At 41.3% G+C, this 16,995-nt stretch overlaps 3 protein-coding genes across 5 annotated transcripts in view; 1 reads left to right on the forward strand and 2 right to left on the reverse strand.

Annotated features, from left to right (window-relative positions):
- LOC135482527 (protein MTO1 homolog, mitochondrial-like) overlaps window positions 1–4,110 on the reverse strand; it is a 41,916-nt gene extending 37,806 nt beyond the window's left edge. The window contains exons 1-8 of one of the 3 annotated variants that reach the window (XM_064762628.1): window positions 3,860–4,110; window positions 2,845–3,101; window positions 2,421–2,516; window positions 2,126–2,181; window positions 1,700–1,871; window positions 1,149–1,325; window positions 716–828; window positions 410–522 (exon numbers count right to left, since the gene is read on the reverse strand). In XM_064762628.1, coding sequence (XP_064618698.1) covers window positions 410–522; window positions 716–828; window positions 1,149–1,325; window positions 1,700–1,871; window positions 2,126–2,181; window positions 2,421–2,516; window positions 2,845–3,079 — 962 coding nt within the window. In that variant the 5' untranslated portion in view covers window positions 3,080–3,101; window positions 3,860–4,110. Of the gene's footprint in view, window positions 1–409; window positions 523–715; window positions 829–1,148; window positions 1,326–1,699; window positions 1,872–2,125; window positions 2,182–2,420; window positions 2,517–2,844; window positions 3,102–3,734; window positions 3,826–3,850 lie in introns of those variants that run through there. The other 2 variants (XM_064762627.1, XM_064762626.1) reach the window with 2 other exon arrangements.
- Window positions 4,111–5,243: 1,133 nt separating this feature from the next.
- Window positions 5,244–9,829, forward strand: LOC135482528 (sulfite oxidase-like). The gene is made up of 2 exons (XM_064762629.1): window positions 5,244–6,579; window positions 9,011–9,829. The coding sequence occupies exons 1-2, from the start codon at window positions 5,282–5,284 to the stop codon at window positions 9,093–9,095; spliced, it is 1,383 nt and encodes a 460-aa protein (XP_064618699.1). The 5' UTR covers window positions 5,244–5,281; the 3' UTR covers window positions 9,096–9,829.
- A 3,559-nt stretch (window positions 9,830–13,388) lies between these two features.
- LOC135483633 (sn-1-specific diacylglycerol lipase ABHD11-like) lies at window positions 13,389–16,995 on the reverse strand. Its single transcript, XM_064764614.1, has 6 exons — window positions 16,863–16,995; window positions 16,159–16,315; window positions 15,294–15,467; window positions 14,841–15,011; window positions 14,158–14,345; window positions 13,389–13,935 (listed from the first exon to the last, which is right to left on the reverse strand). The coding sequence occupies exons 1-6, from the start codon at window positions 16,988–16,990 to the stop codon at window positions 13,797–13,799; spliced, it is 957 nt and encodes a 318-aa protein (XP_064620684.1). The 5' UTR covers window positions 16,991–16,995; the 3' UTR covers window positions 13,389–13,796.

The raw sequence follows: 16,995 nt of genomic DNA on the forward strand, positions 1-16,995 counted from the left end.
GATAACTATATCCCCCCTCTCCCACCCACCAACTACTCGCCATCAATCATTGACATTGTGTGCTAGCCAACTGCTTCTTCGGTCAACTGCCATGATGGCATCATCCTAACTATATCCCCCCCCCCCCACCCACCGAGTCTTCTCGCTCACCAGCCCTATTAACGAAGAGCTCCCTATCAAGGCCTGAGCCTTCCTCATATTAGCCTATGAAGAAGTAATTACATGACTAAGAGCTTTTGATATGACGAAAAAACACCATTTCTAAGGCCATCTGGCCAGTTTCCTCAAAAACGCCAATAAGCGACACGTTCTTGCATGGAAGGCTTCAATAATCAAAAGAGAAAACAACTTCAAATGTGGTATTGTGCATAAACAATAAGAACACAACAAGAGAGAAACATATATCTACCTCGGTCCTTCTGTCTCCTCTGTGACGTGACGATTGAGATGCAGGTTATCAAGGATGATCTTGTCGACAGCTGCATTCGTGAAGGTCAGATGACAAAGGAGCTGGTCCTCAGGCTGCCAACAGAGATATCAGAAATTACTACCAAAACAACATAAATTGTACATCTAGCCTCCCCTTGGGAGGGGGAATACAAGATACAAGTTGACAGATGCATTACAGTCGAAAGCGTCATAAGGACAACAAGAAGTTCAGCAAGCAGCAGTAAGTTGACAACACAAAAAGCAGAGCATGTCGAAGAAAACTTACTTTTATCCAGACCCTGTCATTCATGAAAGAGAATGGTATGGGTGGATCATCGCCTCCCATAGGTTGTAGGTTAGTATAATTAATTGTTCTTTTATCAATCCGAGGTGGTGTACCTGTGAGAAAGAGAATGACATGCTGGCACAACAAGCACAAATCCAAAAAACCTTGGCCATTACTCGGTCATAATCGGAACCAACAAGAAACCACAGTAACACATTACTAAGATCAAAGGCCGAAGAAGTATACTAATAATGGTTTTCTTTTACATCTCAAGACTTTAAAGAGAACTTGATATCTCTGCAAATGTCCCACACTATGGGATGCCGAAATCACTGTTGGCTTCAAGTAAGAATCCCAAAGTGACAATGCCAAACACAACTATATGGCGTGCAGTGCTGTATAGCGTTTGAATCAGGATAGTCATTGAAATTACCTGTTTTTAACCTGCCCAGTTTAAACCCTGCATCATCAAGTGTCTTTGCCAAACCTATGGCCGGAGCATCCCCCAACCGTCCGGCCGGTCTGACATCTAGTCCAATGTTGATTTGGCCTCGTAGGAATGTTCCGGTTGTAAGCACCACCGTATCACTCAATATTCTGTCTCCATTATCTATGGGTGTTAAACAAATATACTTGGTGTTAAGAGTAATATAAATAAAGAAATAAGGATAATGATAATCTTATTTTCTTGCGACAGTACAAATTCTGTTGAATTAAACATGAATACAGCAAAAACTTTCTCCTTTTAAGTCACCAGTATGACAATCTAGATGAAAACAGATATATCCGTTGGATTATCAGATACAGTGGAACCTCCCTATGTGGACACCTCTCTTTTAAGGACACCATCTATTGAGGATTCTAGTTTTGAACCCAAATTCAATTTGACCTCTCAAATCAGGACACCTCTCTATTATCAAGAACAGCACTTGTCAGTCCTGAGGGTGTCCTTAATAGAGAGGTTATGCTGTATAAGAACCGTACTCAGGATAACACCGCAACAGTTCTGTTTGTTTAGATCATGGTTAGGATTGGGTGACTCCTTCAAGATCAAATCTTCAACCGGTGAGGCTTGAATTGTCAAATTCGGAGTGGAGAACATCTCAGCCTGTAGGTGGCGCTTGTATAATGATCGGTCTATCTGAGCTCGAGGGCCCTGAAAGCATCAATAACAAAGGGATTACGGTAAAGGCTAATATTATGGCTGACCTCAAGCTGTTTGGAAAATCTATCCTATAACATCATTGTGCAATTGACATAACTTACGATCAATACAGACCATATACTTTTAAAAAGCCCTGGCATATTATAATAATATATCCTTCCTAATGAACATAGGGTGTGACCTAGGCTAATTGCTTGATGCATCTGCACGAAATTTGGGTACATCAATAAATAAGAAAGTCCTACCCATACAGCTGGTCCCTTTCGTTTATTTAAAACTTTATACTGCACACCAGCTTGATCTGAAAAATATAAGAAGATCCTGTTAACCAAATCAAGGCACAAGATTTAAGAAAAATATGCTCTTGATATTTCTGTACGATTGATTCTCATATAAAGATGGACGTTTCAAAAAGAAAAACATGAGTTAAATAATCTCCATCCTGCAAATGTTCAGGGTTTAACCCCTTTATGCAAACTTGCAAAGATGTTAAGGCTTGCAAAAACTAAATAGGTTTAAAGTAGACATTTTGATTCTTACCACATATCCTGCCACAAATGCCATCCAAAGCATCAATCTCTTTCATCAGATGACCTTTCCCTATACCACCAAATGATGGATTGCATGACATTTCACCTAAAAGATGAGCAAATGATCACAGTTCGGTGTTTCTCATATAACAAAATATATTACAAAAATAGCATATTCTAGTTCCAGTGCAAACTGAAAGAAGTTAGAACTTATAGATTACTGTCATCTTGATTTGACAAAGGCAACATCTGGGATACATGTAAGCTGTAGAACGTCTATGTGAGCATCAATTGACCAATAGTTAAATTCAGAGTAGATGAACCAAGTTTACTGACCGTTTACAAAACATTAAAAAAAACAATTGGTTGACATTATAATGTTAAAAGTAATAGGAAAACCCAATGGCATAAAGCAACTCTCTCCCCAAACCTACCAATTGTTTCCTTTTTGTGAGTGAGCAGGAGGGTGTTGACTCCCATCCTGGCTGCAGCAGTTGCAGCCTCAGTCCCAGCATGACCTCCACCAACAACTACAACATCATAGTGGACACCAGTGTTCTTCCAATCTTTACTATATGAACCATAGAATGCACCTCCAGGATTTTGTCTTCCAATAAGACAGCAACATCTTTGCACCTGGTTTTGGCAGATTCTACCTGTTGTCAGCATTTCTAATAATCACTTAAATATCCTGAAAATGAAAGGAAATTTGAGCAGATATGAGCATTTAGCTGAATATGGATGTTTCTAAGGGCAATGTGACACCAGCAAAATACTCTACTATAGAATTTATGGGTTCACAGATTAGAAGATCAAGGCTACTGATTTAGTGGCTGACCACTCTTCAATTCCATTTCATAAGTCTGGTGAATAATGGTTTGCAAAAATACCCAAAGCCATCACATCATGATATTCAAACACTGCCTCCATTGCCATGATGGCACATCAGCCATATCAATTACACATTTGTCATATTCTGAGATGTTAATAGTGACGGAAGCTTCCAATGGCAACGCCATAGCCCATGTGGCATGCCATGCCATTGCAATATGCCCTCTTCCAGATACGCCAGTGCCACCTAGGTACGGCAAAACAAACTATCTTTACAATAGGTTTTTATGGTCAATGACGCCAGATCATGCCTCTCGAGCCATTGTCTGGCGTCTTTTACTGTGAAGATCTATTGTAAAGATAGTTTGTTTTGCCGACCCTATGTGGTACCAGCGTATCTGGCAAACCAAAGGGCCTAGGCTATGGATTGGATGGGTCGACCATGCATATTCAACTACAATCAATCATTGTCAATGTGTTTTGCTATGAGAACTTTTAGTGCTATGTTGCCACTGCTCCGATGTCAAACTAAGAGGGTGACAACGTCACACTATGATCTTCATCCACAGCCACAGTCACGCCACATAAAATGAAAGCTGTTTAAATGACCTTGTTTACGTTTTTATGGGCGCTGACATCTTGAATAAAAATCACGTGACCACGAGTAACGACAGAACGTGGGCCATAGTGAAAGGCGAATGGCAAGTAGGACAACAGATGAGTGGCGAATAACAGTCAATACAGAACGTAGCAACTTATCAATGGTAAACATCGAATATCAAATTGGTTGATTGTGACCTTAGGTGCTATGGAAGTGTTTAGTTCCAATTATTTTGCGATAGATCGCGATCGCTTCCACCTATTTTCTATTCGCCATTCGCCATTTCCCATTCGTGATTTTCTTCAGGGTCAAGGTCAAGGTTAAAGTCTCCGACGACGTTTCCCGAAAATTTAGAAAGTCGTTTATTTTCTCTTTTTCTACCATTATGGCGACCGCATTGCTTCGCAATGGTATCGCCAGATCGTTTTCACGACTGCGTTTAGATCAGCTAACAACCACACGTCATTTCAGAACCCAAAATGTGTTAAAACGGCGGGAGCCAAATGATTTTGGAGGTGGACACACGGTACGTGTTTCACCTTTTCAGCAAAATGTACTGCTGGTTGTGTACATTAACATGCATGACATATATATGGACTGTAACATAGTGTTGGGGCTGGGGGGGGGGGGGGGGGGGGCTACTACATTATGGACATATAATTTGGTCCTATAATATGCACTGAAACATTCACAAGTTTCACACTGTGTTGACACTATGACTGATAGATCCAGTCTTGAACCTTTTGGTCCTTTCCAAACCTTTGGCTTTTAGTTTTCAGCAGCGCGGTGCCAGAGTGGTAGCCTCCAGTCCAGAGCCCTGCCGCCAGTGCAGAGGCAGATGCCGAGATAGCAGGTGACACGAGTCACGACACCGTGGCCATCGAGACACTCACAGTGATCATTGATGATAAAATGCCTACAAAGACCAGTTACACTGGAGAATCAGTTTCCCAACCGACCAAGAATCTTAACTTGATATTTTGTACAGTAAAACCTCTCTATTGCGGACACCCATAGGATTAGGACTGGGTATTGCTGTCCGTAATAGAGAGGTGTCCTCAAGAGGGAGGTTGGGCCATTATTGTCCAATAGGTGGATCATTGTGTATAACCATGGGGGGGGTCATGAATCCAACATATAACTAGGTTGTCTTTTAATTACAGTTCCAGAAGGGTGTCCATGAGAGTGTTCCTAAAAGCGAGTTCCACAGAACTTCTTCAGCCGCTACAAGAAATATTGTTGCAGCATTCGCCCTCGGAACTAGCATCGTTGGTATCTACTTTGCCACAAAGAAAAGTGTGCGTGCCAAGTCCCTGCCGGCTGATACGAAGAAGTCACCGATATACAAAAAAGCAGAGGTAGCGAAACACAAGACAAAGGAAACAGGAATTTGGGTAACGTATCAGGGTCATGTATATGATATTACAGAGTTTGTAGACATGCACCCTGGTGGCACAAAAGTGTTACTTGCTGCAGGGGGGGCATTGGAGCCATTTTGGAGTATGTATCCTGTGCATAAAGAATCAAGTGTGATTCATTGGTTGGAGAAGTATCGAATCGGTGAAATGGCACCTGATGAGGCTAAGCATGTTGATACCTCTGATCCATTCGCTGGTGACCCTGAACGCCATCCTGCTCTCCAAGTGAACTCTGCTAGGCCGTTCAATGCAGAAACACCTCTTGAACTTCTAACAGATAACTTTGTCACTCCGAATGAATTGTTTTTTGTTCGCAATCATCTTCCTGTACCAAATGTTGATGCTAAGAATTACAAACTTACTGTGAGTGGACTAGGTGTGAAGACAATGGAGTTCTCACTCAACGATTTGAAGAAGAAGTTCAAGAAGCACACCGTAAAGGCAACCATGGAATGTGCTGGAAACCGAAGGGCGGAGATGACCGAGATAAAGGAGGTCAAGGGATTGATGTGGAAGGGTACGGCCATCAGCAATGCTGAATGGAGTGGCGTCCTCTTAAGGGATGTATTGAAGTCTTGTGGTTTCAACGTGGATGATCCCAATGTTTCCCACGTGCAGTTTGAGGGTTATGATAAGGATCCTGCAGCAGGTGGTCATTACGGGGCATCGGTCCCTTCCGAGCTTGCCTTGAATCCGCAAGGAGATGTCCTGCTGGCGTATGAGATGAACGGCGAGGACCTCCCTGTAGATCATGGCTTTCCTGTCCGTGTTGTCATTCCTGGCACTGTTGGCGCCCGCAATGTCAAGTGGTTGTCACAGATTGTCACGAGTAACGAAGAGAGCAAGAGTCATTGGCAGCAGAATGACTATAAGGGGTTCAATCCATCTGTCGACTGGGATACGATCGACTACAAAAACGCCATTCCAATCAACGAGGCCCCAGTCACTTCAGCGATTTGTGTACCACAGCCTGGGAAGACCCTTGATGATGACGAAGAAGTCTCAGTCAAAGGCTACGCTTGGAGCGGTGGCGGCCGTGGGATCATCCGTGTCGACCTTTCCCTTGATGGCGGTAAAACCTGGCAAGTTGCTTCCCTGCAGAAGGACGAGAGTCGCTACAACCGACACTGGTCTTGGACGCTCTGGGAAGCCGATTTAAAGATTCCTAAGAATCACCAGGGCAAGGTGGAAATCATTTGTAAGGCAACTGACTCGTCCTACAATACCCAGCCTGACAGTGTTGCTGGCATTTGGAATGTGCGTGGTCTTCTGAACAATGCTTGGCATAAGGTTGTGGCTAAAGTCCCTGATTCTGAAGAGTAAGGCACATTGATTGTAAAAATTTAAGATCCTGGGGCTTCTTGCTTACCTATATTCTTGTCTTGATAACATTTTAAATGTATTTTTGTTGCATCGTGTTTGCTTCCTGTCTACTAAAACCACACTAAGTAAACATGCTATGAGAATCTTTTATTTTGCATCACTGCTTTGCAATAAGTATGGCACTAAAAAAGCCAGCCATATGAATCCATTCTATTCTTGGGAACTAAAATCTTTCAATAACATGGCCCATCAATGATTGTTCCCATCATTTAGTCAGCCTTGCCAGCCTACAGTTCACAAGTCTGCATGTGGTGTGAACAGGCCTCTTGTTCGAGGGACTGCATGCTTTCTGCTAATGAAAGTACTTTTAACATTTTACAAAAAGTTTTTAAAATTCTGGTGAACCAGAATGGTACTCTTCATTTGTGAAAAGGTCACTTTGCTCAATTATTTTGTTTTATCATCATCTGTGGTAATTTGCTCAAATGAATGTGTGCAGCTCTCCTGTTGATGACTTATTAAAAAGTAATGTTTCGCCAGAGTGTTCCTAGCTCCTGTCTGTAGTCCCCCTTTTAACCGAAGTGCCCGACTCGAGAAAGTTGTTTTTTCCATCCTCCTCTGGTGAATAGTCTCAACATTAAGAATTTACATGTATACTAAAGTTTGTTTCATTACTACTGTTGTAAAATAAAAATATGTTACATTTCTTTAAAATAAGTACTTAAAAAAGCTTGCTGTTGCCGGTGTTGGCCAAATTTTGGTGATGACAACGTATGAATGAAAATGCTCTGGAAGTTGGTGAAGACAATGATATGTTTTACGATGTACGAATACTTGTGCATTTTATTTCTAGTCGGAAAAAAAGGGGTTTTGAACACGATTGACATTTAAGATTTATCCATTTTATCTTGCCTGTAGATAAACATGCACCAGTACATGTAGATAATTTCTGAGTGCATGCCTTTTAAAAAATGGTATAGCTTTTTGGTGGAGGTGAAACTGGAAATGTTTGTTTTGGTTAGTTGCAAACTTAATAGTAACTTTTGAATTATGTATGTGCCACGATTTGGTGCTTTAGGCCAACATACATGTTATTGTTACATATAAGTTGATGTTATCATCAAATTAATACTTAAAGGTACGACAAATGTATGAGTTATGAAATATTCATAAAAAAAGATTATGTTAAACCTATGAAAGTAGTTTAGTATAGATGTAGGCGATGGTCTACATATACATTTACTCATATATTTTTGTGGCGTGTGACAATTGCTTTGATTGTAGTAAGTTGCATTGCAGTAGCGTAAAATAGCATGGGTTAATAAATTTGAATTGTTGCTTATTTTTTGTTTGATTTAAAATTCATCTGTTGAGTGTGATGCCTGGCATGCATCATCATGATCACAGCCACTTCTCCTTTGATTGGATGTCACATCCAATCAAGATGTCTGTGTAATAACCAGTGGACTGAAGATTGAAATATACATTTTGACTTGAGGAAGGTCATTAATGAAATTACAATGCAAATAGTTCCAACCAAAAAGGCTTTCTTTTCAATATCAAGACTTGGCTAAAACATGTAATATTTAAATCATGATCTCGACAATTGGGTAATAACTTGGTCATCAGTGCAGTTATTTTTGGAAACAATATCTACATTATCTGTGATTGTGTAACCAAATATCTGGTCATAATCATGTCATAAAAATATCACATGCTGACCTCGTATCAGAAATCATGACCAATAGGAAAGGACGATGACAGGTTTGATCAGTTATGTAATGATCTACCAGTACTCACTACTAAAATGACAGTAATTATATGGGCTGGCATGAGAGAGACTTGCGCATATATGGACGATTTCTTACAACCATTGAGGGCAACTGTTGAGCTTGCCACAAAGTACCTTTTGGTGATCTCAAAATCCTTGGAGACTGCACATCTCTGGTCCTGCTCCTCCAGCTTCAAATCAATTGCATGTCTACACTTTCGTGAATTAAGACTAGCAGTTTTTCACTAAGGGAATGAAAGATGTGATCCTTTTTTTATTGTTAGGTGTGTTGATTTTCTTCCCATATGGCTTTGTCTTCAAAAGTGCTCAGTTGTTGTGACTTGCATTGGCCTCCCTTCAGCTACTGTACATGTATTTATTTGTTTCATTTTGGCTTCTACGTGTAATACCAAGTGGCTTGATTTAGAATTTACCTTTCATTTAAAATTCAAAATCTTGCTATAATCCTCAAGATGAGATTAACAGTTTATCATGTGGAATATCAAGTACGATGAATTCCAGCTCTGTCTTGATGTCCAAAAGCTAAGTTAATGATAAAATTGGTCTTGGAATACTTTTTGCCCATTGTCTCTGAATTATTGGTGTATAATGTTAAATTTAATCAATGCAATGAACATTTCTGTTTGTTCTTGCAGGACTAAACCCTTCGGCACGCCGGAAATTCAGAGCGTATTCAGTGCAGGCTGGCCTCATTACATGTTCCAAGCAAACTTCTTCTAGACAGCTGAGAAACTTTCGAGGCACGCGAACTAAAGACGTTCTGGACATTTTGAGAACTGATCAAGACCTTGGAACTTTTATTTTCATTATTTAAAAAGGACAAAATGTGCATGGATTTAAATGTGCTGTTTGGAACAGTTTAGTGTGCTATGAACTGGTGTATAGCTATGTGTAAATAGTGACCATCGATCCCACATTTCCATCGATGAGTCTTGAATAATTTGATGTCGGAAAATGTTGGCTCCTCTTGCAGTGTTTGTTTTTACCCATAACCCCAGCTTGAATGACGTTAAGTTCGTCCATCACTTGGTACACAGTCCAACAGGCATTTTGAAGACAAAGCCTTTGCATATCAGCTTATACAGTGTTTTTGGATGCAGTTCTTAATGGGTATATGAAATCACTGCCGAAGGAGTGAAGAAAATGTATTGGATTAAAAAGCACCGTTCTTCTGGAATCTCATCAATGAGGGTCTAATTTATTACTTCAATAATATCTCCGTCTAATCGATTCAGCATCAAAGTTTTGACAAATATAAAACATCATGATGTTGCCATGTAATTTCTAGAACTGGCACCTCCAGAAGTTAGCTTGAAAGTTAAATTACCTATAGCCTTCTCAAAACCTTTATCGACCCCCTCACCCATGATAAGAAAGCAATTGCCAGTACTATGTCAAATGTGTACAAATTTGGATGTTTCGCTTGAAAAATACACAATATCATTTTCATTAGAGAGATGGCTCTGTCATAAATCTATGATACTACAACCTGACAGGCTAGCAGTGTTGCCAGATGTCATGAACAGATCATCTTGGCTAAGGAGAAACGACCTAATTCAGATGTTGGAACAGCCTCCGCCTTACCAGATCTGTCTATGGCGGCCAGTTAACATGTTGTCCTTCTCGTGTCATTATCTATGGCATGTGTTCTATTTCATGACTATGGGATGAAAAAAAAAATTGAGTGTCACTGGTTGACTGACTGACCATCGCAATATTGTCACAACCTCCCTGCTACAGAGCAAAGCTTGAGTGTCACTGGTTGACTGACTGACCGTCTCAATATTGTCACAACCTCCCAACTACAGAGCACAGATTGTGTGTCATTGGTTGACTGACTGACTGACCGTCTCGATATTGTCACAACCTCCCAACTACAGAGCACAGATTGAGTATCATTGGTTGACTGACTGACCGTCTCAATATTGTCACAACCTCCCTACTACAGAGCACAGCTTGAGTGTCACTGGTTGACTGACTGACCGTCTCAATATTGTCACAACCTCCCTACTACAGAGCCAAGCTTGAGTGTCACTGGTTGACTGACTGACCATCTCAATATTGTCACAACCTCCCTACTACAGAGCACAGCTTGAGTGTCACTGGTTGACTGACTGACCGTCGCAATATTGTCACAACCTCCCTACTGCAGAGCACAGCTTGAGTGTCACTGGTTGACTGACTGACCGTCTCGATATTGTCACAACCTCCCAACTACAGAGCACAGATTGAGTGTCACTGGTTGACTGACTGACCATCTCAATATTGTCACAACCTCCCTACTGCAGAGCACAGCTTGAGTGTCACTGGTTGACTGACTGACCATCTCAATATTGTCACAACCTCCCAACTACAGAGCACAGATTGAGTGTCACTGGTTGACTGACTGACCATCTCAATATTGTCACAACCTCCCTACTACAGAGCACAGCTTGAGTGTCACTGGTTGACTGACTGACCATCTCAATATTGTCACAACCTCCCTACTGCAGAGCACAGCTTGAGTGTCACTGGTTGACTGACTGACCGTCTCGATATTGTCACAACCTCCCAACTACAGAGCACAGCTTGAGTGTCATTGGTTGACTGACTGACCGTCGCAATATTGTCACAACCTCCCTACCACAGAGCACAGATTGAGTATCATTGGTTGACTGACTGACTGACTGTCTCGATATTGTCACAACCTCCCTACAGAGCACAGCTTGAGTGTCATTGGTTGACTGACTGACCGTCGCAATATTGTCACAACCTCCCTACCACAGAGCACAGATTGTGTGTCACTGGTTGACTGACTGACTGACTGTCTCGATATTGTCACAACCTCCCTACTACAGAGCACAGCTTGAGTGTCACTGGTTGACTGACTGACCGTCTCGATATTGTCACAACCTCCCAACTACAGAGCACAGATTGAGTATCATTGGTTGACTGACTGACTGACCGTCTCAATATTGTCACAACCTCCCTACTACAGAGCAAAGCTTGAGTGTCACTGGTTGACTGACTGACCATCTCAATATTGTCACAACCTCCCTACGACAGAGCACAGCTTGAGTGTCGCTGTTGACTGACTAACCGTCTCAATATTGTCACAACCTCCCTACTACAGAGCACAGATTGAGTGTCATTGGTTGACTGACTGACTGACTGTCTCGATATTGTCACAACCTCCCTACAGAGCACAGATTGAGTGTCACTGGTTGACTGACTGACCGTCTCGATGTGGTCACAACCTCCCAACTACAGAGCACAGCTTGAGTGTCGTTGGTTGACTGACTGACCATCTCGATATTGTCCAAACCTCCCTACTACAGAGCACAGCTTGAGTGTCACTGGTTGACTGACTGACCGTCTCGATATTGTCACAACCTCCCTACTACAGTGCACAGATTGTGTGTCATTGGTTGACTGACTGACTGACTGACTTTCTGGATATGGTCACAACCTCCCTACTACAGAGCACAGATTGAGTGTCATTGGTTGACTGACTGGCCGTCTCGATGTGGTCAGAACCTCCCAATTACAGAGCACAGCTTGAGTGTCACTGGTTGACTGACTGGCCGTCTCGATGTGGTCACAACCTCCCTACTACAGAGCACAGCTTGAGTGTCACTGGTTGATTGACTGACCGTCTCGATATTGTCACAACCTCCCAACTACAGAGCACAGCTCGAGTGTCACTGGTTGACTGACTGACTGTCTCGATGTTGTCACAACCTCCCTAGTACAGAGCACAGCTTGAGTGTCACTGGTTGACTGACTGACCGTCTCGATATTGTCACAACCTCCCAACTACAGAGCACAGCTTGAGTGTCACTGGTTGACTGACTGACTGTCTCGATGTTGTCACAACCTCCCTAGTACAGAGCACAGCTTGAGTGTCACTGGTTGACCGACTGACCATCTCAATATTGTCACAACCTCCCTTCTACAGAGTACAGATTGAGTGTCATTGGTTGACTGACTGACCGTCTCAATATTGTCACAACCTCCCTACTACAGAGCACAAATTGAGTGTCACTGGTTGACTGACTGACCGTCTCGATATTGTCACAACCTCCCAACTACAGAGTACAGCTTGAGTGTCACTGGTTGACTGACTGACCATCTCGATATTGTCCAAACCTCCCTGCTACAGAGCAAAGCTTGAGTGTCACTGGTTGACTGACTGACCGTCTCAATATTGTCACAACCTCCCTATGACAGAGCACAGATTGTGTGTCATTGGTTGACTGACTGACTGACCGTCTCGATATTGTCACAACCTCCCTATTACAGAGCACAGATTGAGTGTCACTGGTTGACTGACTGACCGTCTCAATATTGTCACAACCTCCCTATTACAGAGCACAGATTGAGTGTCACTGGTTGACTGACTGACTCTCTCGATATTGTTACAACTCCTTACAATAGAGCATGGATTGAATCTCATTGGTTAACTGACTGGCCATTTCAATGTTGTCACAATCTCCTAATTAAAGAGCACAGACCGAGTGTCATTGGTTGAGCGACTGGCCATCTTGGTATTGACACAACCTCAGTTTAGAGTACGAATTGAGTGTGATTGTCACAACCTGGTCAGAAAGCAAGGGTTGTCTAATGTATCAGTATTCTCTGAACCCAGTCTAAGTGCCTGCTTAAGTTCGGTTGTTCAGTTTTTTCCACATTATTGTCACAGCCTGGCCATAGACGACCCAGCAGATCTGCCGATGATGTGTCACAACCTTGACTTTTGGACCATAGCCAGAAATCCTGGTCGGAGACAGAACTATCAAGTCCCCATTTTTCCTTGACAATGTATACTGTCTTCATGTTGGCAATATGTACAAGCAAAATGGATCAGCTAAAGGATATTACATGTAGAAACACACACAAGATCGGCTAAAACTTGGAACTTGCCGATGAAGCAATGGCACAAAAGGACCATACAGATGACAACCAAGGCCATAAGATATGAAAAGAATTCTGCAAGATGGACAGATAATAATATTTTTGTTTAATAAGTCACACAAAAACAGTAACATAGATTCTACAGCTAAATAACCTCACGCCTATAATTTAACCTGATATCACAAGATAAAAAGTTTTGATTTTAAGAATCCTCAGCAACATTATAAATCCTTGGAAGTCTACGCTTAATTGAAGCCTTGATATCGATAAACCCTTTTCTAGCTACCGGTATGAGGTAACTGACAGCCTTAAAAATGGAGCCATTTTAGTTGAGACTTGGTAAAGTTTGATGATTTGAAGATTTTAAAGCCCTACACGAGAAATGCACTGTCAACAAAATGAGTATTTGCACACAGCCAGGACTGCAGCCTGGATGGGGTTGTGCCCAAGGTTTGTGTCAATTCAAGAGTTTCTTTCAGAATTGAGTTTCACGAAGAGCTGTCATCAACTTCAAATCACACCAGAGTATCACAGATCACCTAAAAACTGCTTCACCCTCCTCGTGAATTCTGCTGGCTGATCGGAGTGTACCCAATGTCCAGCATTTGGGATGTGTTGGACTCCAGCCGTCGGAAATAAACGCTCAATGTCACCCATTGTGTCTTCACTGAAAAGAGTTAAGAATACTGTCAATTACAATATCACAAATGTATATGAAAAGACCTCACACGTTTCATCATAAGAACTGAATTTCAGGTTCATACCCGGACTATTCAATCCAAAAATATTAAACTTGTACAATCATCTATCCTTGTTTTATCAACAGGATTTCAGCTGTTTATTGGTTAAAAATGCCCTTTAATATAAAGAAGTTAAGAGTCGCACAAACCTGATATAACGAGAATTAGCTCCTCCCAAAAATAGAGTCTTCCCAAGAAATGCCTTTTCTTCACTGAAGTGTGGAAAGCCGAGTATAGTATCAAGGTTACTTCCGATGACATGTGGATCAGTACGGAAACAGTATTTTCCATTTGTTTTTTGTACATTCATTACAAGATAATGCCTCACAGATGCTTCCTGAAACAAAAGTATGTCTAGAGTTCAACTTTAAAACAACCAAGGAATTTCAATTTGATTGAAATACTTCACATTACTTCCCCAAGGTATTCCTGCTCATGCACCAATGGCTGCAAGTTTTACAGTCTGAGATGTTTACAGTCCAAGAGGCTCTGTGTGAAGGACATAATGGGCCGAATTTACGAAGGGTGTTTAAGAGTTAGACGCGTGTAAATTCTACATAATCAGTTTCAGGGCCTAATGCGGTTTTCATGAAGAAACCCTGCAAGGCCCTGACTCTGTCTATTCAGACATTAAACGCTGTTTTAAGCTAAACACCCTTTGTAAATTCGGCCCAATGTGTTTCAAAGTTGCGTTAGGATTTTGGCAATGCATATGGGAGAAAATGGGGTACACTCTTTTCACCGGTTCCTTGCAAGATAGAGGAGTATGCATCAGTGATGTCACCAAATGTTGTGCAGCTTTCACAAAGGCTATGAACAGAATATAACTTACTTTAACAACTGATAATAATTGGTCAGCGGCATCTCTCCTGGCAGCCGGTAAAGCCCCACTGTGATTAAATCTGACTTTTGCTAATGCATCAATTATTGCAAACATCTGTTGTCCACCAGTACTCATGCCAGGATTGGAATCGGCAACTATGAGATGATCAACTAGATTGGGCTGAAAATAAGAGGTGAGGTGTAAAATTTGAAACCCCCAAATGCTGCAAATGTTTTAGCATGAGTGTCTCAACTTGGAGGATTATACTCTGAGGCACAACTGGGATGGGCCATTTTAGCACCCAAAAGACAAGAAGTGATCCTCATCAACCATTGCTAACAGGATTTAAACATTCTCTACCTAGACAGTCCAGATTTTCAGTAACAGTCCCTCTGGAAGCACAGTATTAGTCAGTCAAAGAATTGTCTTTTTTACTTTGGTTTTTTCTGCGACTCTACAAACCTGTGTCAATGCTAGCACCATTGCAATCTTTCCACCCATACTGTGCCCTAAAATGCAGGCCTTCTTCCATTTGTAATGATCCATCAATGCTTTGATATCTTGGCTCATGAGATGATAATCCATCTTTGGGACAGTGGGGCTAGATCCATGACAACGAACATCAACGGTCATAACCTGAAGAAAATCAAATCAGTGCTTTTTTATTTTGTAAGCCCAAATTAAGGAATGCATGGTGAATCCTAAATGATTTCATTGAGAGGCCTGACTATTTTATTTTGAACCTGAAAGCCTTTCCACAGAATTTTGGACACATTATTCTGTTGGGTGATCCAGGCTTGGAATACACCTCTAATGCTAAAAATTGGTAACCCCAAACACATCACATCCAATAAGGCCTACCTGGTAACAGAGTGTATTGTCTATTTTCAGCTTTCTAATGTAATATATACCAGAAAATAAATGGCGTTTTCTATTATTTTAAAGTATAATGTATTAAGTATGGTCATTATGAATACAGTGGGGGAAGATGCAGCTGTGTCAGCACACCTTAATCAGCTGTGGTACTCCGGCATAGGGGTAATTTCATGGACTCAGTCAAATGTTTAGACATAGCAGAGCCTGGGTGGTATCAGATGCTTCCTTTTACGGCATATTGTTTTGTACGACAACAATCTTATATTAAAAAAAGTTAAACTGGAGGAACTTCTCTGCTAAATATTCCGGTTATTTAGGCAAACAGATTGGTTGGCTCAGACAAATCATTTACCTGGTTGAAATTTTACTAAGATGGACTAGATACCCTGATTGAAAACCCACCATGGCACTGGTTTTGACAATTTCATTCAATTTACAACAGGATACCTACTGTTCTTTGTTCCCTGAAAGATTTGGCAAACATTCCCCAGTTCTTTCCAGATCCAAGTAAGCCATGAATAAGGACAAGAGGAACTTTCTGTGATTTCTTGTGACTTTCATAGACATTATGGCTTAAAGTCACAATCTCATCCTCATTTGGAGCCAAACTGAAATGAAAATACAAATAGATCAAAATTGTTTTATGTTTCAGTTAACGTGTTGAGGAATGAATAAAGGTTTTATCTTACTAAATGTCTGTTGTCTCCCGTGTTATGCACTTCAATTTTGAATGACATCCTGAGCTTCAGGGACTTTCACTTGATACAAACGACCTCCCTTCTGTAATGAGGGACTGTTAGTTGAACGGGTCATCAGTCCTTGACTGAGTTTACTTTCAGTTTAAATCATTTTGGTCAACTCATCCACAGTCACAGTTAATACAGTATCAGTTCAGAGTTGCCAGTGAGTTGCAATGAGTTATGAGCCACCCAAGCTCTACAACTATACAACAATGCAACTATGGCCAGGTTGTGTCCTTGTCAGGCACCTTGACCGAGGATGGACTTGGATGCTGATGTCTCCTCTTCCGTGACTAGGCCTATACTGTGTAGACCTACTCTACTGTGTTACCTCTAATACCTGTACCATGAATAATGAAACAAAAGTGATGTGGACATCGATTTAGATCACCATTAAGGTTTATAACAGTAATACCTGGGGATTGCCGTGTGGCAATAAAACCTCTGAACTATATTGTCATTCTTAACTACAAATCCGGGGTCAAATTTCGGTTGAAAATGTGTTAAAATTGAGAAAAATCGTCTGCTAGCAAGACAAGTCATGCCAA

Source organism: Lineus longissimus, chromosome 2, assembly GCF_910592395.1.
Source record: "Lineus longissimus chromosome 2, tnLinLong1.2, whole genome shotgun sequence".
Classification (NCBI taxonomy): domain Eukaryota; kingdom Metazoa; phylum Nemertea; class Pilidiophora; order Heteronemertea; family Lineidae; genus Lineus; species Lineus longissimus.